The 23,247-nt window shown below is 38.7% G+C and overlaps 1 protein-coding gene across 1 annotated transcript in view; it reads left to right on the top strand.

Moving 5' to 3' along the window:
* Positions 1-23,247, top strand: part of KCNQ1 (potassium voltage-gated channel subfamily Q member 1) — a 368,559-nt gene that overhangs the window by 74,041 nt on the left and 271,271 nt on the right. Inside the window, exons 3-6 of the mRNA XM_075712468.1 lie at positions 17,149-17,275; positions 18,998-19,076; positions 20,057-20,153; positions 20,778-20,918. Coding sequence (XP_075568583.1) covers positions 17,149-17,275; positions 18,998-19,076; positions 20,057-20,153; positions 20,778-20,918 — 444 coding nt within the window. The remainder of the gene's footprint in view (positions 1-17,148; positions 17,276-18,997; positions 19,077-20,056; positions 20,154-20,777; positions 20,919-23,247) is intronic.

Here is a 23,247-nt window from a genome sequence, read left to right as displayed (position 1 = left end):
CTACTTTTAGATAAATATTTTTTTAAGGAAAGCTATTGCTTGTGCTCATTCCCTCACCCCCTGCTCTTCCCCGTGGTGATGTTTCTGTCTAACATAATGGTGATTCTTCAGTGTGGGGTGGGTTTTAGGAATTTAAAGGCAGTTTTCTTTTTATAAATATTTATTTCTTTTGCTTACATGAGCTCTTTTATTATACAGTGAACCCTCTAAGCCTTTCATCTTAGTGGAGCTCAATACAGTGTGAGGTACCATCTTGTGTTGACATACTATGGCTTGTCCTCTAGAAAGTTCACTCCCCACCACCAAAATCTTGAGTCAATTAACTCTTAACTATTTTCAAAAGAAATATTCTGAATGGCTTGTACAGCTACAAAGAAACCTCAAAATAACTGGTGAATATGTGTAAAAGTCTTGAGCTGTTTAACATCAATGAAATCAATTACAGATCATATTTTTGTGTACAATACAGGAAAATTCCTAATTGATTTTTGCAGAACAAATTCTGCATCCAACATGCAGAGACTATACTGATGGTATGCTGTTGTTTTTTTCCATTTACCATAAAATTTATCAGCTCATACTGTCCTGTGTAACATTCAGAAATTTGGAGGAAATTGAAGAATGGAAACTGGTTTTCCATTTGCACGTGAGGACATCATTATGTATTTTTCATATGCCAACAAATGAATGTAGTGGACAATAGCTTTTCTGTAAGTACAATGCATGCAGAAAATGTTTTATAAGAGGCCCAAGAACAACATCCTAAATGTGCGGGGCACAAATAGATGCTTGATCTTCCACCACCCCCCACCCACTACTGACACCTACCCCTGGTTGTAAATATTTGAGCTCAGTGGGTTGTTGTGACCATCATGAACTAGAAAATGAAAATGTGTGGACAGGCATAAGCCTGAACTGTATGTCTCCCTTTATGGAAAACCAGCAGAGCTGTCAATCTTTGAGAAGCCCTACCCATGATTTCTGTTTGAGCATGTGTGGTTGAATGAGAGAAGTCTGTTCAGCTCTGCTGGACAACAGGAATAAATGATTATATGGAGAATAAGAGCAGCTAGCTACCATAGTTCTTAAGAAAGATCAGGGGAATCTAAAGGTCTTAACAGAAATCTGAGAAATGCTTATAATAAACAAAGGAGCCTGAGCTTCCTAAAACAAGTCAGACAAGTGCAGCAGATGTTCGAGGGCCCCAGGTGGGTTGTATAGAAGTTAATAAATGAGATGAGCTGAAATCAGTTAATGAAAGAAGTTTAATCAATCTGAGTTGATACAAGAAGTGACTGCATGATGAATACATATTCCTTATTGAATGAAGATTCATTGGTTTGCTTTCTCTCCTGAGCTCATGCTCTGATGAATCAAGAGTTACATCTCTCTGTGGAGTTAAACTGTTGAAACTAGGTGTCAGATTTTTTCCCCAAAATTCTTCCCTTTCCTAACTGGAAACAGTCATGTAAAAATGTGAAGAAGTATGTGGGTTGGTGGGTGGTGGTAGAGAGGACATGGAGGAAATCTTTCCTGTTTCACTCTTAACTTCATATTGAGTTTCATGGCAAGTGAACTGTCCTTGAAACTGAAAAATAAACCTCTTGGTTTCATAGTTTTAAAAAATTTCTTTCTGAAAGTGATTTGCATTTAGTCACTTTTTTTGGTAAACATAGGTTATAGGAATCAACAGGAAAAATTCTACTTAATGATAAAAAACTATATAATAGAAAAACTTATGATGCTAGGGGGCTTTGGGGGTCCTTTCTGCTTTTTTTTGTTTGCTTTTATGAAACTGAATGGCTTTTGTTGAAACTTGCAATAACTCTTGCTGAAGCTGGATGTTGATAAAAATTAGAGAATCCCAATGAGTGTGATTATTAACATGAAATATTTTTGAGTAGAAAGGGTATTTCTTTTCTGCTGGGCTTCTTACTTTCACAACTCTTTCAGGAAGTTTAAATCTCCTCTGACATGCCTGACCTTCTGATCTGTCCAGATCAACTAGAGGATTCAGGAGTTTTGAGAGGGAAACAGGAGGCAGACAAGGTAATCACATGGACCTCTCTAGGGAGTCCTGCCCAAAAATAGAAACCCCTGAAAAATGTCTCTTTCGAGTGAGAACCGATAGTAGATTTCCTGTGCTGTTTATACCATTGCTCCAAGCTGAGAATACTTTATTGAATAATTCAAAGCAGTTCTTTTAGGCTGACTCTGGGGTTTTTTTTGTTTTGTTTTGTTTTTTTTCTTTTTCTTCCCTCCAGCTTTTAGCTGTCTAAAAGTTAGGTTAGGCAGTATAAGCCAATCACATAGGCTTTCCATTCATGGAAAAGGATAGGTACTCCTGAAAGTGTAGTTTATTACATCTTAAGGTGCCTAGGACATTTGAGATGAATTTCCCTTTGTATGTGCCTATTTCTCTCCATTAATCATAGAAAAAGCCATGCATGTTTACCCTTTTCAAGCACTTGAAGCTTTCGTTCTCTGTGAAGTCACTTTCTAGCCAGGCAGTTAATACTTACTTACTTAGTATTAATACTAATGTTGTTTGTGTAATTGTTTTGTAGTTATGAACATGCTTGACACACATCACACATAATCACAGATGTTTTTAACAGTTTAGCTGGTATTTGGAATATGGTACAGTTACATTTCTGATGCCTGGATACATGCTGACTTTTGTGTTTTCTTTTCAAAAAGCATAGATCGTTGATTATGTGGCTCAGTACTTAGATACTGGTAGTGTAAGGATGTAGTCTTCCCTCTTCAACAGATAGGTTCAGCTGTGTTTGTTATGGATTGCAGCTTGCTTCAAGGGTCATTCCATTGACTTGGATGGAAATACTCAAGAATAAAGTGATATACAGTGAAAGAGGTGTCAGAAATCAGCTCTGTGTGATGTAGCACGGGCAGCTTAGTGTTAAAGCCCCGAGCCAAAGTCTAATCCTGTGATCCAGATGAAGCAAAATGTCAGAAGTATTATTCCTGCCAAAACTCTAATAGCTTCTTTTATCATTGAGTCCTATGATCGTGTTGGCTCACAGGCAGAGTTGCACAATGTACTGAGCAGCAGTAAGAGGTACAACCTGAGCAAAAGAGGAGCTTCTCGGCTCTCAAAGAAGAATAAAGACTTCAGTGGGGCTCCTTTGAGCCTGAATTCTGACTGACTTATCTTTGTATTTATTTTAACAGTAAAACAAGTTGAAGGTTGGGAAAAAAAAAAAACCAAAAAACAAACCCCACCTGCTTTCCCTGCTTTAAAGAGCAGAAAGAACTACAGAACATGAAGTAAAGTTAAAAGGAACTCCTTGAATGTTGTTAAGGATTCAAAAAGTAGTCTTTAATTGCTGCCAAAACTACTGCGGCTGGAATTTCCATGGATAATGTTAGTGCAGTAGCCAGTTAGTATATAAATACCTCCAGTTTGCAATAGATACCTTTCCCCCGCTCCCCCCCACCCCCCCTCCAGCTTGTTCACCCTGTTCTTCATGCTAACAAAATGTATCCGTGTTTAACACTATACTTAAGATTGAAACAGTCAAACATGACTTCTCATAGCAATACTAGGAGTCATGTGGTGGTAACTACTTGGTGTTGCACTGAGAACTGATTGCTTATTTTACATCCACCGTTGTTTGCTATGTTTTTAAACATAAAAACTGAGCAAATACATTGAAGAGAGATTTCCCATAGCCTGCAAATAATTCACAAAGTGTTTAAAAAGAGGGCTTTCGTAGCATTTTTCAGGGTGATTTAACACCCAAGATGAACACGTATCATGTCTTTGTAGCATGAAATATTCATTACTATTACTCAAAAGGTGTGAAACCACAGTTAGTATTACCAGAGAGTTTCTACCACTTTTTGAGTACAATAAAGCATGCTGTTTAAATCGGCACAATGTTCCTGGCTTTAACAGTATGCCATTTGGGACAAGTAATACGGTTCATGATAACAGAATTCTCTGATGTAACATGCTAGGGGCAGATTTCTAATGAGGAAAGCTTTATTGATGGACTTACTAAAACATGCATTCATGTCATCAGCTTTGGTATCCCAAGTGCAATAGCTTATAAATATTCAAATACCCAGTTATGGGACACAGCTGTGCCATACTTTCATGTCTAGTAGGTTTCCTTTGGCCATCCAGCTGATGAGGAAATGCACATTGTACACAAAGCAGTCCCTTATGTGCTTTTCTAGTGTAATGTAATTGTTATTAATTACACCCTGAACAGTACTAGCAATTGACACTTCTGTACAAAGTTAAATGTGCAATGTGTTACGGGTTTGGGAAGGGGAAACACGAGGTTGTCATTAAAGCCATTTTTAGCAGAACTTGGAAATAGGACACAGATCCAAGCATGGCAGACCCACTTGTTTCATCCACCAAGAAGGAACTCACCAGATAGGTGAGTTTGGTTTTGCTGCCTTGCTCCCTTCAGGCAGTGGAGGACAGGCCTCTGACCCTGGTTTCTGTATTTTAGCTACCTTTACTGATGCTTTAAGAAAACTGGAAAACTATTCAAACTGAATTGCAGTTTAAGTAGCCTCTTCTTCCTGTAAGATCTGTAAGGTTGGCTAAAGCCTTTGGCATTTGATAATTTCTAGAGGTCTTGGCCACTTGAGGTACTGTTTCTTTTGTAAAACCATTAAAAAAGGATGTGACCCAAACTCTTGATGTCCACTATTCATGTGTCAGTATTTGGTTGTTGTGCATCAGGACTCCCTTTTTTTTCTCCCCCTTAGTCCTAGAAAAGAACTTAGCCTGGTAATTATTTATTTTGCATACTGAGAAAACATTGCTTTAAAAGAACATCTTATAGTGGAAAGAACACTATCACATCTCAGAAATGATGTGATGCAAAAAACGTCACACAGTTGTTTGTCACGTAGACTGGCGGCTTGCATATTGGGTTAGTAAATACTAAGGTTGAGTAGCTTTAAAACAAGGAGTTGCCTTTCTTTCATGTAACCTCTTGCTTCATTTCTGTTAAGACAGCTGGTACAAGTGTTGGTTCTACTAGTTCTTCCAGTGCTGAACAAGTATCTTTTTGGGTGGGATGAGCATCATTGGTTCTCATGGGTAGTCATCTTAGCTCTCTGGTTTGGCAGTAAGACCTTTGGTGTCCAAACTAGACTTACAGGTTTTTGTTAATATCACACCTAACACAGTGGGATCTTGAGAGGCCCTAGAAAATTCAGCTATTCCTAGAAAACAGTTGTACCACGAATCAGCTGGAAGTATAGCTCACATAAAGAGCAGATACACCTCAAGCTTTAGAAAAATGAGCGCAATAGTAATGCAATAATATGAAGTCCTGCTCCACTGCTACCTGTTGGATGTTCTGATATGTTAATGCATTTAAAATGCATAACCAGTGCTTTGGTTGTTCTAATAACTTATATTGTAAAGTGGACTCTAAATCTGTCCTGCATTGTGCAGCGTTTCAGCACAGAAAAGGCTCCTCTCTCTCTAAACCGTGCTCCTTGTGCCCCTTCCTTTAAGTTGCAATTGTTTTTTCCTCTTCAAGTGCAACTCCACAGAGGGGATGCTTCTGGTTGGGTGGCTTTTGCTTGCTTCATCATCTGCCTGCTAGCCTATGTACTGTTGCAGAGCCTTTAGTTTGTTCTTGACATGTCCTAGGCATTGCTTTTATAAGGTCTCTCCTTTTCCAAAGAGTTTTGGAGTACAGTGTTGCTGAATTCTGCCATGTATCAGTTGGGTTTTGTTTTGTTTTGGTTTTTTTTTTTTGTTAAATTCATTCCATATAATACCTATTAGTTTCCTTGAGGTATTTGATGTCTTGAAGCTCAGACCAGTTGCCGCTGAGAAGGCCATGGCTTTTTTAAGAATTTTTTTTCTTCCAGCAATGAATAGTGCACTTGTCCTTCATTTGTAAAGAGAGCAGGGGAAAGGTGATAGTGAGTGAAGGGAGTTTCACAGAGCTGGAGTTCTCCTTTCGTAACTTTGAATTCTGCAAAGAGCTGCCTCTGTTGCACCATTTATTTATGTTGGACCCAAAACTGATAGAAACATGAATCCAAGTAAAAATACAAGCCTTTGCACATAACGGTAGCTTGGTTAATGGGGTATGCAACTTCAGAGAGATCTGGCTTACATCTTCATTTTGCAAATGTAAGTTTAGTTTGGTCCATTTGGAACATTATCAAAGCTCTAGGGAGAGTTTGCACTGAGTTAATCATGTGCTTTGGTTGGTATAAATTAACTTCCCATTTTGGTATGCTATAATCCTGATGCGCTGAATGATAGCCACAACTGTTTAATGCTTGCTGATTGGAATGAGCGCAGGAAATTGGCATGAGGAGGAAACTACTTGCCTTCAGTATATGAAATGTATTTGCCACTTAGCTGAAAATGCTGACTTTGTTGCCTTTGGTTAGGTTTATTTTGCATGTCAAATAATTCTCCTCTCCTCCATCACAAATTTTAGAGGCAACTGTAAAATGCTGACTGAATGGGCTGTGTACATATGGCATCTGAGAGGTTTTTTTACTAGCTTAAACTAGCGCATGTGTTTTCATGTGAGGAGTATTAAGTGCCTGGACTACAGGTTTAGTGTGTGACTGTTTTCGCAGCTGTGTAGAAGAGCATGATGCGTATTCCCTGGAGCCGGCCTGGGAGAGAGCTCAAGTATGTTGAGGCAAAAGCAGGTTGTGTTTATGGGAACGTCAAACAGAAATATGGCACTTGAACTCTTATCAACACTGAGCCTGATACTGGTGACTGAGCGGCAGTCACCCAGGTGTGTGAAAGGAATGCCTCATTTCTAACCAAGCAGGATTTTATTTCAGAACTTGATGGCTTTATCCTGCAATGCTGTCCTGCCAGTCTGGAAAACATGAAAATTTTCTTTTTCCCTTTGTTATCTGGAGGTGGTTGAAACCAGCATTAGTCCATTTGAAATTTAGTTCTTGTTAAACTGTTATTGAAGAGTATGGTCATTGCTTTAGGCCAGAAATCTTACTTTTGGAGGATGAATTTTGAAAACATGCTGCTTCTAGAAAAAGAGGATATCATGAGTATGTGTAGAAGTAGAGGTACTGTCCTGCTTTTTGTGACCTGTCAGTCTTCTGGAAATGTCTTACTTGCGCAACACATATCACAACCCAGAAAGGGTCCCATAAAGCCGAAAACCATGTAGAGGAGCTGGAAGGGTGGAGCTGAGAATCCTGAAGCAAGGCTGTCTAGCACACAGTACCATTTTGTAACTTCCTTCTTGGAGGGAGGGCAGGGCTCAGAGGGGGATGTCTTGTCTACACAAGAGAGGTAAGAAGTTATAACTTCATCAGAAAGAGTTCTTTTTGGTGTACTCTGCCTGCTTTTGTAGGAGCAAGTTGTTGAAATAGCTTGTAATAGCTCATGGGATTTAGATGTGGGGGCCTCATGATGTCCCTGTGCATATCCAGCTATGCTTCCATCCACAGTGCTACTATCTTGTTGTCTTGGAGTATTTGTGTGGGAGAAGGTGGTGAGAGTAGTGGGTTTCTTGGATTTGGAACAGAGTTAGAGACTGCATGTGGTTTGCTCAAAGCCATAGGAGAAACCTGAAGCTGAATAGCAAGTCAAGCTCTGATCTCCCCTGTCTTTTCAGTCTTCCTGACTCCTGCCTACCCAGGGAATGAAAAGGGGCATTGCTACAGCTTTTGGGTGTGTTTTCTCTTTGTTTTGACTCTGGATAGTGCCCTTAAGTTGAGAAATCTTCATAGGTCAGAATGTCTAGGCTGTGGGTAAGGTTGAGATGATGCACATGCAGTGCTGTCAACTTTGGAGGAGTGAGACACTCAAAGAACTAGTAGAGCTTTGGTGGTCAGGTTTACTGCAGAGTGGGAATGCGGATATCCTTGGTCAATTGGTGACTGTACAGGGGTACAGAAATGACAAAAAAGAAAATTAATTTCATTAAAGCTTATTTTCTTACAGTCCTTGTTTTGCAAGTTCTAGAGAGAAAAACGTACTTCCTAAATTTTTTACTTTATAATAAAAAAGTATTCCCTCTCATGCCTTAAATATGCAGACATACATCTTGTGTTTAAAAACTGCATACATTAAAAAAAAGGAAAACATCACTAAAACTTCAATATAAAATGAAACCTGGCTGCAGTAGTTTGTGTGAAATATGACTCTGAAAAACACTGTTTTTCAAGAGCAAACAATGATTTAATATAAAAAATAGTTGTAAACTAGAGGTGTCTAGCTTCCAGTCCTTACCAGTCTTTTTCCTCTTTTCTTTTGCCCTTTTCTAATAGAATGAAAAGAGATGAGTAAGGAGGAAAAATGAATATTCATAGAAAGCTTAAAGTTATTTTCCACTTTTCAAAACCAGTGGAACAAACATATGTTTTCATTGATAATCTTTCTAATTTCTGTTTTAAAAGTCTTGTTGCTTCCTGGCTGCTATCACAGTGTGGCCTCAAACAAACGAACAAAAAAAGTACGTTAGTATGTCTGAAACCACTAGAGTTTGAGTGTTGCTGTTACCAAACTCTGTAGCAGATGACCAGAGCTTGGCTATTACATCTTAAAAATGCCATCTACCTTTACATCCCCTTTTAAGTATAAAAAGTGAAGCTATTGCAGGTTAAGCTGGGCTGATAATGGCCAGATTCTTCCTTTTGTGTGGCTCTGCTTTCAGGTAAGAGATACTGTGCAATAATTATTTCTCTCAGAAAGGAATAGTCTTGTAACAGTGATAGTCTAAGGGTATAAGAGAAACATGGTTTGCTGGAAGAAACAATAACTTTTATTGCCATGTCATTTATAGCTGGAAAAAACCAGGCATACAGTCTCTTCGTGAGGTCCCCCAATAAATTCAATGTTAGCTGTGGAGCAAAGGGAAGACTGACGAACTGCTCAGTGTAGGAGGACATGGTGGATATGAAGTAGTGTTTTTAAAAATGAATGAGGAAGGTTATTTAATAAAAAACATGCAACAAGATACTTGACAGGATAAAAATAATCAGATCAAGGCAAGTAGCCACTGTGTAAATAGTATTAATATGAAAAGTTCTCTGTAACATAAAGACGACTTGACTTAGACTGATTTTTTTTTTTTTAATAGTCTGTAACAGTTCCTTTCTACTCATGTTAGCATATTATATGTACTAATGAATGAGTATGCACCTCTGTGAACTGTGTGTATGTGTGCTTAATCTTAAGTAGGTGAATAGTTCTTTTGAATTCAGTGAGATACAGAATTAAGTATATGCTGCACTGGGTAAAAGCCAGAGCATTTTTCATGTTGAAGGAGAAGGTCCTGTATGAATTCCTTCTAGAGACTTTTATGAAGCCCTGAATAAGAGGTTCATGAAATAAACAGAAAGGAGTGGGGCTTTTTAATCATTTTTGCAACAGTGTTAGCATGTTGACACTTCCTTTCTCTTGCCAAATATTTTGGGTTTAAAGTGTAGCTCTTGAGCATACTTTGTGATGGGGGAGAACTCCATACTAAAACAAGTATCGTAAACTAAATGTGCAAGCCCAGCTTAATTTACTTCTGTAAATTCCTGGTGGATATCATCAGCAGCTAAGTTCAAAAACTAAAGACAACTGCGTTATGAAGAGACTTGTGCAGGGGTGACGGTGTGGAAAGTTGTTCTAGCGCAGCCGTGCTCTGAGACCATGCCTTCATGTGCAAAGTTACACCACTGATATCTGAGGCCTTTTGTAGTCGGTGGAAAAATTTCGACTGCCTGCGTTTGGATTTGGCTGAAACCTCTAGTGAGAAGAGAGCTAAGGAAATAAATTAAAGGCTTTTTAAATGCACCTAGGGGAGTTAGGTGCTTGACTCGTATTGAAATTCAATAGGATTTAGTTGCTTGGAGCCTTTGGAATATCTCTACCTAAAATTGCAGGCCTGCAGTATTCTTTATTGGTCCCAGTGCTATTGTTCTGTGCTCTCAGCACTGATTAAGGGAAAATAGAAAAGTTTCAGCACAATCAACTGTTCTAACTCTGTCTCCTAGTAAGCATCCCTTTTTTTCAGAACATGAACACATATGTAAATATTATTTCATCTTAATTCAAAACATTAATAAGGGGACTTATGTCCAGTAACTTCTTAGGATTAATTATGGGCCTCTGAAGATAGATATGTGGTATTGATATCATGTTTTGTGTTTTCTGTTGCCTGTTTAATCATTTGGTGACAAATATGCTAGATAAAGAATTTTAGCAAATGATACTTGGCTTTTTGAAAAGAAGGAATGCCAAGTGTTCTGGCTTTAAACATTTTTTTTAAAAACTTACCATTATTGTTTTTCACTTGAAAAGATGCAATTTACAAGATCTTTGGAAGCGAGGAGACTAAGTAGGGGGAGAAAAATCCCCAATCCTAAATAGCGCTTTTGGCACTTGCTGTTGCTCAAGTGTTTATATGTATGAAAAACCATTCATCTTTTTAATTTTGATCTGTACTTTGTCAAGTTGGGATTTTTACTTTATTGAGATTGGTGTCTGTCTTTGTCTGTTTGCCTAGGCCATCTGATTTTGCTGTTCTGTGTATCTTAGAAAACACAGTACAGCTTTCAGGAAAAAATCCTGCCTTTCTCAACAGAACAAAGAGGGGCCTCTCTATACAAAGTGAGTGAGATTAGAAGAAACAGTTGCCTTTGCTGCTGTTAATTTGCATACCCTGCTCAGGCTATACACAAGTGCTGTCTGAAGCATTTTGCAAGCCCTGATTTGTCAGGTGAACAGTGTGCTGTGAAGTGGACTCTAGCTCTCTCTGAATTAATGTGTAGCCTGCAGTGGTTTGTTTTTTGTGTGCTACCCTTCTCTGAGTGTAAATGCAACCTATTGCTCTGAGAGACACATTCTTGCTTTTTTATCATAGAATCATAGAATCGTTTAGGTTGGAAAAGACCTTTAAGATCATCAAGTCCAACCATTAACCTACACTACCAAGTCTACTCTAAGCCAATCAAGGGTAGACTAGACTAAACCATGTCCCGAAGTGCCACATCTACCCGTTTTTTGAACACAAACACGTTTTTTGACCTCCCGGTGGCTGTAGAGGGTAACCTGTGTCCCTGCTTGTGAAGATGCTGAGCCTGTTTCTCTGTTGCCCAATCCAGCTCCACAGCCCTTGGCTGATGGCAAGTGCCCCATTCGTCACTTTGCATTAGCATCAGCAGATCTATTGTCCCCTCTCTTGGCTTCTTCAGAGACCTCCTTGTCACGACTTCTGAACAAAACTTTTGGCAGTGTCCTCACTCCACTACTGCCTCCTGGTGAGGAGGTTACTGTTCCACTTTACTGTTGGCGCACTAGCTCTGTAGCAGAGCTCTTCCATTGCCTTGCCTTACAGTGCAAGCAGTGCCACAGGAATCCTGCAGCTGAGGTAACGCTGGTTGGCATGCAATTCCTCTATAAGCTGTGGGAGACCTTATTTCCTTGTTTAAAGGAATTCATGGGAACTTTATCATTCTTGAAGCTAGAATCTGAAAGAAGCCAGATTTGAAAGAATCGTGGGAATAATGTGGTTGATCTCTCCAATGAGGATGACATAATAGAGTTTGTGATATGGCAGAGATGGGTAGGAGTCATACTCCTGGTAAAAGGTTGGGGTGGGAGGAAATTCTTGTTGTGTAAGGTGTGTTTTTGAGGCTTAAAGTCATCCCTCTCATCAATGCCTCTTGTTTTCCTGTGCTTGTTATCTTCCTTTCCTTTTAGGGCAGCCACCTCCATGGCAGATGGAATGAGCTGCATGTCGTCTTTGATTTTTCGGTCTTCAGTAGCCAATCAGAATAACATAGTGGTATGCTTTGCCTCCTTGCTCCTAAAACATGTATTTTACCTCTCATGTTTATGGAGTTCATTGAAAAAAGTCTAGACTCGGAGTAAAGGAATTCTTGTTCATAACAGGTTTCAGATGACCTCATCTAGTCCTCCCACATCAAATGCCTGCATGAACTTCTGTGATGCTCCAGTTACAGCTTTAAGGTCTACAGGCAGAGCCTCAGGCGATATATTCTCTACGCAGATGCTTTCTCAGCCTCCAGAGACAATTTCTTTATCTGTTAAATAGCTGTTGTTAGGGTGTCATGATCCATTCTGTCAGGGGTTTGTTGTGTGTGTGGTTCTGCCCCCCCTCCCCAAGCTATTAATCTGTCTAATTGCTTAAAAACATCTCCTTCAGCTAAGTTTAGGGACTCTTTCCTTCCTTTTGGAGTTGCTACTGCACTTTATCTCACAGTGTAGATGTTGGATGCCTCCCAACATTGGATTGTAGCTCTTCCAATCTAGTGGAGGTGGAGTACTAAAGGAAATGCTTTTCAAGATGTGTTTATTAGCAAAATAAACCAGATATTAATTTTGCTAATATACTTGTGTGTATGTGTTTTCATAGATCTGACTCTCCAGTCACACAGCTGAAGAAGTCTGGTTCCTCCTTCAATTCAGTCACAGTCTTTCATAAGTAACTTTTCCCTGTTGTCCTCTGATGGAAGGGACTTTCTTGTTCTTTTGCCTAATGGCATCCTGAAGTTTGTCAAGACAATAGTTCGTGTCCTTACCCATAGCAGGTCCAGTTCTTTGGTGTAAGTCAAACCCGACACATGGGCTTTTCATCATAGCTGTTCTTTGAGCTCTTCCCTTTGTGTTCCCTGTATGGGCTTATTATGAAACTGATTAATCCACGGGAACTGTGGAGATATGGGCTGTAATGACATGGGTGTGTTTGTCAGGGGACTGTGTTTTTATGGATCCTGCCTAAGTTCCTTCATCAGGTGATGAGAGCTGTACTTTAGCAAGGTGATTAAGTTATGACATATCTGTCTTGCACTGAGGATAAATTTTATGTTTTGATGACTCTTGCATTATACTTGAAGCAATTCCCAAAGCTGTTCATGTAGTACCTGATCAACTCAAAGGAACTTCTGTTTCCATGTCAAAACCGTGAAAGTGAGTAGTGAGATGCACTGAAAAATCTGTCGTAAGACTTCTGAAATGGATCCTACATGCTGACCCTCCTCCTGCACCAATGCACCACTGAGGACTCAAGCTCCTTTACTGGTCTTTATGAGAAATATTTCATTCCCTGGCATCTGCTAAATGGCTACCTGGAGATCTAGTGTAGTTTCACCTAGCACTGTACCATAGTAGAAATGCCCAAGGCTTGTTACACTAGTCTTGTCTACCTGTTCCCTTTAGTTGAAAGTGGTGTGAATTTACATGTGAGAAGTTGCTCGCAGCTGGAGAGTTACCAACACTGATAGAGTTCTTTGAGAAAAGCAGTCTATATGTGTATCTCATGTTCATCTTCTCTACCCTTTCATCCAGAGTTAATCTGGTACTTGGCTGTGTTGGGATTATGTGGTTCAGAAGGCATGAAGACTGCATTAAGCATATGCCTGGTCTGAGCAGGAAGGATGGCAGAAGTGAGGGTACCATGTACAAATCAATAATTAAAATGAAAAAAAGTATCTTCTTGTAAGCACGAGGGCTCCTGTATGCCCACAGTATGAAGGTACATGACTGTCACATCTCAGAGGGCTCTCTTTACCATGTCAGTATAAGTTTTTTTTTTATCTCAGTGTTTCTGTTTTCACCTTGTAGAAAGGAGGTCACAGTTCAGTTACATAGGGTTGAGTGGGTCCTTGCACAGTGCAGTTCTTGTGTGTCTGTAATTTTAACCAAGAAAACTCCTCCACTGAGCTTTAATCCCCACTCCTACTAGTGTTTTGCTGGCAGTTATTTTCTCTGTATTTTAATTTTTCCCTTGTGCTGAATGTTGCTGTGTTTCTCATTTCACTCATTTTTTTACATCCTCTGTCTGCCTAGCACTTTATCCTTCCATTTTCCTATATCAGCTTCTCGAAGCTGTTTCAGTCTAGCTGATTCATTGTGAGAAGCACAAACTTTTATACAGCGCACTTAGCAGGGAGGTGTTAAGCCGGCAATTAGGAGAAAGTATCGAAGAAACAGTGGACCGAATTAATCTGTAGTGCAACTCATATTTGCTGAAATTCTCAGGTGTGAGGCATTGCTGCTCTCTGCAAGGGTATCTCCTATTAAATGGAATTAGCCCTAATTACCACCAGCATAAATGAACTAAGGATCAGATTGGCATCCTTCTAGTTAATGTAAAGTTTCATGTCAAGCTGTTAATTGGGAAAATATAGGCAATATTTTAGTAGTTGGGGAAGGCATAATGTTCTAACATATTTTTTCCTTGTTGTCTGCAAGTTTCTGGCTGCTCATGTACTTGTGTACTGACAGAAATTCATCAGCCTCCCCCACCCCCAGGAGACTACTTATTAAACTTACGCAACATAAGATATTAAAAACACTTTTGTCTGTCACACAGCCACGGGCAGGGGAGGGAGAATTTGCCAGTTGCTAATGGATACCTGGAGTTTTTGTGTATGACCATGAAGAACAGCTTGTGCACTTTCACCCCCGATGTTCCCTGAATAACTTGGGTCTCATTTAGGTCAATAAGCCTTTATCACAACGTCAGGAGTGAAAAATGTGTCTTGGTGTAAGCCGACTGGTCGTTCCCTCCAGTCACCGGAGTCTATAGGACAATCAATGTTCTCTAAGCTTGTCTGCTTGTCACGCAAAGAGCTGGATGACAGTAACCATTGACTGCGTGTCTGTCGCATTGTCTTTGGGACAGCCCCCATTTGCATACTTGCCACTGTGCCTGTTATCCAATGAACCATGGAGGGCTTTTAAAAAACATACGCGCACAACTCCGATGCAAATTTCTTATGCAGAGAATACACGCTTCTTTAAAGCACAATCCAGGCTTTCACTTTCTACCTTCTTGCTATAAAACTGAAACTGCAATCCTGACAAGGCCATGGTGCCTGGTCAGAGTGCTGTTTGTGGTTTCATTGTACTAAAACATTAACTTTTCTCTGGGTTTTCTTTTGCCTACCAAGATAATCTTTGTGTTGTTCTTTTGCTTTTGATAGTTGCTTTTGGGGCTATCTGAACAGTATTATCTGTGCTATTACATATGATGCGAGGCCATACATCCCTTCCTCAAATTAGTTATTTTGAATGAAGGACAGTTTTTGCTCCCTGTATGGTTGCTATTGTCTTTTGTTAAGGCAGTTTCCTCCATGGTAGTGATGAAAGGAGACGTACTAGCCTTCTGCATACAGAAGAGTACTTGGTTATTAGAGTTTATTGACCATGTCTGTGAAACAAATACAGTCACCTGATCAGAAAAGACGACCTCTTTATTTTGCTGTGCCAATTCAACAGCACCTCATGTAAAGCAGGGCTCATAATTTTGCCATTCACTGTAGGTTCATAAATGGTGTTAGGTGAAATTGGACAAAGGGAGAGTTTCATTGCATTTGAAGCTTCCGTCATAAGACACAGGCTTTCCTTAAAGTGTCTGCTGCATACGCTGTTTCTTTAGATTTGACGTTCATTATGACTTTATTTTATTGAAAAATATTTAATAATAGTCCAGTTTAAAAAAAAAAAAAAAAGAAGGGTTCTGCTGGATCCTTTCAGAACAAAGCTGTAGAAGAGATTCTTGGCTGGGTCAAAGGGTCTGAGCTTCATGTTTATTGCAACCAATGATCTGGACAGTTTCAGTGAATATAAACAATTGTGATAGCTGTTCTGCTGCATCTGTCATCTTGCACAGGTTATGAGATTGTCAAAACTACGGGAAAGAGTCCTGGCAAATGTTCTCCTAGCTTTTCTAGAAGCGTCATGGAGTTGAACTTCAACACTGTAGTGTCCTGAGATGAACAGTTTGTTATGCCTTCAGGAGATTGGCATTTTAGAACCACAAACAGATTATAGTGAAGTCAACTGATGTATAACAATTTTTCTCCCCTCTTTTTGCTGTATACAGACCTATTATTCTACTCAGTATTCAGGTCAATGTCCCATGCATTTTTGAAGCTACTAATATGACTCCCATCCATCCTGACTGGACTAGGGTTGTATCTTGGTTATTTCAGTTAATTTAGAAAATAATCATAGGTACTATCTTGAGTCCCGTTTGCCAATCTTTTTTGAAAAACAGTAGTGAACCCTGCAGAAATGTGAGGAAGCTGGATAATAATACATTCAGCAGCATGTCATCTTCTCTGTGGTTGCTCTTTATATTGAATCGCTCTATGAAATAAGCAGCTCGTTCTCTTAATCTGCATTATCCTATGTAACAGTGATACCTTAGTATTGGTTTCTCTGCTTTACTCTTTCCATATGCCACACGTTGTGTGCTTTTTGATTACAAGCCACTGTTACCATTCCAATTAGTAGATTTTGATGTTGGCTTTGGTAGACAATGTGGGCAGTTATTAATCGAGTTGGCCAATAAGGAAGTATTGCAGCTCCCTGATGCTTGAGAAAACTATGCTGAGTATGCCGTGCTCAACCAGTCTGCAGAAAAGTAAGGTTTGTCTGCACATTGACTAAGTTCCAAATACGATCTAATTGTACCTCGGTCTAATCAACAAGAATGTCGGACATCTTTGACATCTATCGCTTTGTAGGCATTTCCATAGCCATACATTAGCGTAGGTCTGTGGTTAACATGTAGCTTGATACCAGCAGTGCTTCAGGACTAGACCTCTGTTCCTGCTGAAGTCTCTAATTGTTGACAAGAGAATGGGAAAGACATGCTTGAGATCTCACTATGTTTTCAGTGCAGCTGGAGACTGACACATGGGTAATGGGTACTACAAATCTTTCTTCAATCCGTGTGAGATTAAAGGAAGGCTGAAAAAGTATAACTAAATGGGAGGTTAAGCTGATACGGTAAATGCAATGTGAAGCACAACTCTTCCCGAAACGAAATACACTAGCAAAATACTCATCTTCTGAATACAGACTCTGCTTGTTTTCTTTGGCTCAGTCAGGAAACCTTTTGTTTGAATTAGGCCAAGTCAATTGCACAGAATGGTTTTCAGTTTTAGTACCTGTAGACAAGCCAAACTGCATGCAATTAAAGCATTTAAACTTGGTCTTAATCTTTTCTTTCTTTACTCTTACAGGTTTTTCTATGTTACTTTAGGTGATTTAGGTATAGTTGACATTTTTTTCACCTTCCAAATTTTACATTAAGTTTTAGCATTTCCTAATACATTCTGAAAAAAAGATTAAAGACATACAGTAGAGAATTAACCTAGTTCCCTGTCTATTTCTTTTAGGAAATTGTATTAGTGGTATTCTTTGGAACAGAGTATGTGGTTCGGTTATGGTCAGCAGGATGCCGCAGTAAATATGTTGGAATATGGGGAAGGCTTCGTTTTGCTAGGAAGCCTATTTCAATCATTGGTGAGTATGCACATCTTGCAAAGTTGATGTAAACAATGAGTAAAACTTGTCCTTGAAAGTTTTGAGAAGTGGAATTTCTGCAGTAGTTGAAGCCAAGTTAGAGCAAGAGCTCTTGTCATTAGTATTAACATAGATCTGAATTTCTGTTCAGGAATACATGGCACTGTCATCTGAGAACAAATGTAGCTTGGTTTGTTTTTCCAGAAGAGCAGAGTGTTTTCTTTTCACAAGTGATCTGAAGCTTTGCCAGAAGTAAGTCTTGGCCGTAGTCCTGTCTCCTGTGACCTCAGGATCCCAGACACTGTACAATAGCTACAACTGTTTTGGGTGTTGGGTTTTTTTTAAGATACTGAATGGCCTTTTTTTTTTCCCCAGCAGCCGTTTGAATAATTTATTATGAGTTTATTTTGTTAATTTATTTTGTGTATCTGTTGGATTAAAATATGGTTTCCAGTGATGCATTTGGAACTGGGCACCTGACTCCCCTTGATATTCACTGCAGTTGGCTTCCTAACATGACTTCAGTGTCCTTAGAAATTACCTCCATATATTCCATATATGTTGCAGACCATTCTTTTTTTTTTTAGAATGCTTGGCATGCATTTAACAATTTCCCTGAAAGAAACATAATAATCCAAAATCAATCTGTATTTTGTTGGCCAATATTGAGAGAACTATGTAAAGACCCTTGCCCTGAAGCACTTAAAATATAAATAGATTAAACAAACCAGATTTTGGAAAAGGAGTATTGTTACAGAAGCATAGTCATTCTTGTTCTGTGACATAGTTTTTTCCACTACTCAGAAACAGTATTTGTTGTTGAGTAGAGGATATAGTTTTTCATAAACTATCTACAATTTTGCTGAATATAAATTACAGAACTTTGTACCTGGGTATTTTTACAATCACGAAATAATTGAGTTTAGCTTCCCTATGCATATATATGTAAATAACAACTGTATCTCAGGTGTGACTGCAACTATAAAATGGCTTTGATTGCCTCTTTGCACTCTGTCCACAGTCTGTTTCTCTTGAGACCTAGAACACTATGGGTTCTGAAACATCAACCAATTTATTTCAGCTTGGAAAGCAAAACAAAGTTCCACTTTCCCAGATATGTATTAAGAACTATTTCATTCTCCAAAATACAGAGTTCCTTTCCAAAATTAACTAGGCCTAAGGCAGGGAGTTTTAGAGTACAGTCCTAGGGTAATGACTGACTTAAACTAAATTAGACTTATACATTAATTCCAATTTTTCTCTCGCTTTTAGACCTGGACAGATGAAATAATAGTAAGGCAATTGTCTTATAGGAAATAAACCACAAAACTTCTGTCAATGAATAATATACTGTCTAAAATGGCAGAGAAAATAAGATACACAGAAAAGACAATAGGTAAAAACTGCTGAAATTCCCTGTGGTTTATAGCTAATAAGGATTCCAGGCTGCTGAGGCTGCTTCACAGTAACTCATATCACTCATGTCTTTCATCTAGAATGTGGCCATCTTGGACCCATCCCAGTAAAACCTTTCTATCATATCACACAATTATATTTTCTTTATATTTACAATAGAGATCTCTTGACATAGAAACAAAAATCTTAATTAGGAATGACTGTTCAAATTGTTTAAGTAATATTGGTATTGGTTTTAGTAACAGTCTTGCAGAAGTATTGCAAGATGCTGCTAACTCATTTTTTCAATTGACTTTTATTTTCCAGATTTAATTGTAGTTGTTGCTTCCATGATAGTTCTCTGTGTGGGCTCTAAAGGTCAAGTCTTTGCAACCTCGGCTATCAGGTAATTATATGCAATGAAAGAAAATAGTGCTGAGTAAGGTGTGGGTTTGGGGGGCTTTTTTCCCTCCTTTTTTTATCTCCTGTTTCAATTCTTGCAGGAGAAAATGAGTCACTGCTCAGAGTCATGTAATAGAGCAGATCACCAATCATGTATGCGTGTGAAACAATGATCCCATTAAGTGTAGAGGAAACAAAATTTTGTGTGTGTTGTCTGGTTGTAATGCATTTATGCCTGGTGGGAGTAGAGATGCACATACTCCCCCCCCCTTCCCCCAACTAGGTGGGTTCTACCCAAATCCTGGTTTAGTTTCTTGGCTCAATTTTATAGCAACACTTTCACGCTTCATGTCTCTGATGTCTTCAAGCTGCTGCTTCATTAAAATGCCTGGGGTTAGTGGTTGTGAATTCCTGATGGACTGAATCCACCTTGTGCTCAGGGAGGTCATACCACTTCGTTTTCTTGAATGAAGGTGGTACACGGCAGTGTACTGTGCTCTGCACACTACCTGCAGCAATGCTCTAGGATTGCACTGACTCTCACAAAAAGAATATTTTAAAATATTATTGGACTGTCTAGTTCCAATTGCCTACGAAATTCCTCAAAGGTTAGCAATTCAGATCTTTAGTTAGCTGTTTCTGTTTGTTGTTACCCATCCTGGTGAGCAGGTCAAATATGAGTTGACGAATGATTTAAGGAGCATTCACAGTTTGCATCCAAAATTCCTGAATCCCTGAACTATCCTTACTAGCCATGTGTGCAAAGGTCTGTCCTTCTCTTGTGCAATCTCCCCATGCTGTCTTCATAACAAACAAGATGAAAGATGGGTGAATGGACTGAAAAGAGACAAGCTGCTAAGTCTAACTAAAATACTATGTCTCTCTCTTAAAATGGTCTTTTGGAAGAGACAGACTTCCCCTCTCTGCCTCTATGTCTTCTCTTGTATCTTTATTCTCTTCATTCATTTAAAAATTGTTTTCCAGGGGCATCCGTTTTCTGCAGATTTTACGAATGCTGCATGTTGACCGTCAGGGTGGTACATGGAGGCTGCTGGGATCAGTGGTGTTCATACATAGACAAGTAAGTTTGAGTACTCTGAGGAATGGCATAATCATTGATGCAAAAGTCCTCATATTCAGAACAGCATGTATGCAGACATGCTGATGATGTCAAATATATTTAGTGTGGAGGCAGGCAGTCATTTATTTTAAGCAAGTACGGTTGTTCTGCCTTGTTCAAGGGACAAAAAGTTCCTAAAAAATTAAAAATATTCACCTCCGCTTTGGCAAACTTTTGACTTGTTGGACTCAGTCACAGAAAAATGAGACTTCTGAAGAGTAGTCTGAATATTTCTAAAACTATGTATCTAAATTCCAAAGTTGTTTTGAATGTGGCACTGTCTGAAAAAACTACCCAACTACTTTTTGGTGACTGAAAGCTTAATGAGTCACGCTTGCAAGTGAGGAGGTTGTGTTGATTCTGTGTTTGAAATGTGCGTGCTGTACCAAGTCATGTTACGGTGTAAATTCTTTCACCATTGAGCTCAGTGGATTTTTGTTAATTTGCTCAGCCAACAGTCAGTGTCAATGTTTATTAATTGCTGAAATTATATTCTTCTGTTCCAATTATCTTCTAAAAAACGTCAGTGATAGGTAATTTAAATGTCTCAATATCATACTGCTGTTATTTTGATTCTCTTTGCAGGAACTGATAACTACACTCTACATTGGATTTCTGGGCCTGATTTTTTCCTCTTACTTTGTGTACCTGGCTGAGAAAGATGCTGTGAATGAATCTGGAGAAACAGAGTTTGGCAGCTATGCAGATGCCCTGTGGTGGGGAGTAGTAAGTATAGCAATTTCACATGTACTAAAAGTAGTTAACACCTAGAAAATACTATAGATGATCAGTAGTTTTATTTGGTTTTTATAGTCTTAAGTGATCTGAAGTGATCAAATTATATATACAATATGTAGAAACATCTATTCTTATTTCTTTATCCTGTCTTCCCTTCTGTTGTAGTGATTACTTCTTGGTACCTTTCTCATGGTAGGGTTCAACCTCCTAAGGTGGTAAGAGTCTTGCTAAATCAGGGCTGGTGGTTTTGGGGTTTTTTTGTGTGTGTGTTTGGCGGGGGGTGTGTGTTGTCTTTCTTTTTTTAAACAGATATCTGTGGTTTGCAATTCAGCCTAGGACAATAATTCCCTGTTTATTCAGAATGGGTTAACTCCAGAACAACGAGCATCTGACATACTTAAGAAATCCAGGCACAGGACTATTTCAAAGTGATTATATTTCCTTGGAATCCACTTAGTATCCTTATGTGGCATTTGTCTGTGCTATGTTGACATACCATCTTGCTCAGATTTCTCAGGTTTCTCTAAGGTGCTGCCGCACTTTGGTGTAGATATATCTTTAGTTCTGCTAATAAACTTTTGCTTTCTTGCTGTTGCTAGTGACAGTTGTCTCTAGTTTTGTTTACTGTATGTACTTACTAGTTTGGCAGCTCTATTCTGGGATTATGTTTTAGTAAATGTTTTAATTTTGTTGCTTCTGCTAGTAACAATTCCCTCTTTCTTTTCTCGCATGATATGCAAATATTAGGTTGGCTGCTGTGTTTTGGGATTTCCTGTCTGTAATTGTTTCCCTTTCCTTTTCCTATTACAGTTCAAAGAAAGGTACTTTTTGGAATCTGTTTTTCCTTATCGTTAGTGTTCAAGCAATTACTTGTTTTTATCTGTTTTAATTGTATGTAGCTTAATAAAACAAACTGTCATCATTAAGTGCTACAGATCTTTAAAATGCATAGGCATCACTAATGATTTGATGCTTGCATTTTCAAAAAATGTGCTGATCTTCTAGAGGCTTCTCTTTGCCGTTTTAAATCAAAAGCCATTGTTTCTTTTTTCGTTAAAAATTAGACTACTAGTAAGTCTTATGTACAAGAACGATAGGATTAACACCTCCACTTCACTAATAAAAGATATATATTTTTTTTAAGAAATATTTTTAATTAACCTCTGTGTGTATGTGCTTACATAGTCTTTTCCCTACAAACAGTACCACTTGCTGTTTCAGGAAGGAAAGATCTATTGATGAGCAAGTCTATTGCAGGTCTCCTGGTGCTGAAATGCATATGTAGCCTTTTTTTTGAATACAACAGGTTTGGTTTAGGTTGCTACTAAGATCTGCTGCAGAATTCCTTCCTCTTGCTGTCTGCCATGGTTAAATACAGCCTCTCTTAGGGTCAGAAAACTTGCTGTGTAGCACAAGGAAGTGGCTTTCTGGCAAGTAGCTTTTTCAATGCTTTCATATCATCATGGCGTTTTTATTTTCCAGTACAGTGGTCGGATGAATTGGTAATTAACAGTGGCAGATGTAGCTGCATTTAAAAACACATGCTGTCATTGGTGTTGGCATTAAAAATTGAGTATGTGACAGACCAGATTGGCTTACTGAAAATACAGTAAAATCTTTCATAGAAGCAATACTCTCTGTCAGGATATTGAAATAGTCTCCTTTCATGGAATTATTGCTCAGTTAATAGGCATGCCAGTTATTTTGTCTTTCTAATTACAATAAAATTATTTAATCAATAAGTGTAATCATGATAATATTCTTTCTCTGTCATAACTCCTATTATGTTGCAGCATGCCGCTCAAAGAGTGAGACTGCATTCAATGAACCCATAATGTAATTTCTTTAATATTAAAAATAGAATTTAGTGTCCTTGTTCGGCTCTAAATGCAGATGCTATACTTCTGCTAACTGCTAAAAGGATTTAGCATAACAAAACTGAAATGGATTCAGGTCCATCCATTACTGCTCTTTTGATACTGTAATATTCTTCACGCTTTCTGTTATGAAAAAGCCCTGTAAAGTTAGGACGATTACTGGGAGGTCATTAAGTATCAGGATGCTTCCTAATGAAGGTCTCAAACTCATACAAAACCCTTCTCAAAGTGTTAGGTCTCAAAAGTTTCAGTTATGTTTTAGCCAGAATTTTCAGAATCGCTTAAACACTACAAATTCTGGTGACTGAAAATCTGTCTCAGTCTGTTTTGAACTGGACACGCAGAAGGTAATTCACAGCTCCTGTCTCAAACGCCGTTGTAGATGCATGATCTGTCTGGCGACAGCTGATCTCACTTCTCTGAAAGTGCACTTACCTTAT

This window comes from Pelecanus crispus, chromosome 6 (genome assembly GCF_030463565.1).
Source record: "Pelecanus crispus isolate bPelCri1 chromosome 6, bPelCri1.pri, whole genome shotgun sequence".
NCBI classification, from domain to species: Eukaryota; Metazoa; Chordata; class Aves; order Pelecaniformes; family Pelecanidae; genus Pelecanus; species Pelecanus crispus.
This window is presented reverse-complemented; position numbering and strand designations above follow the sequence as displayed.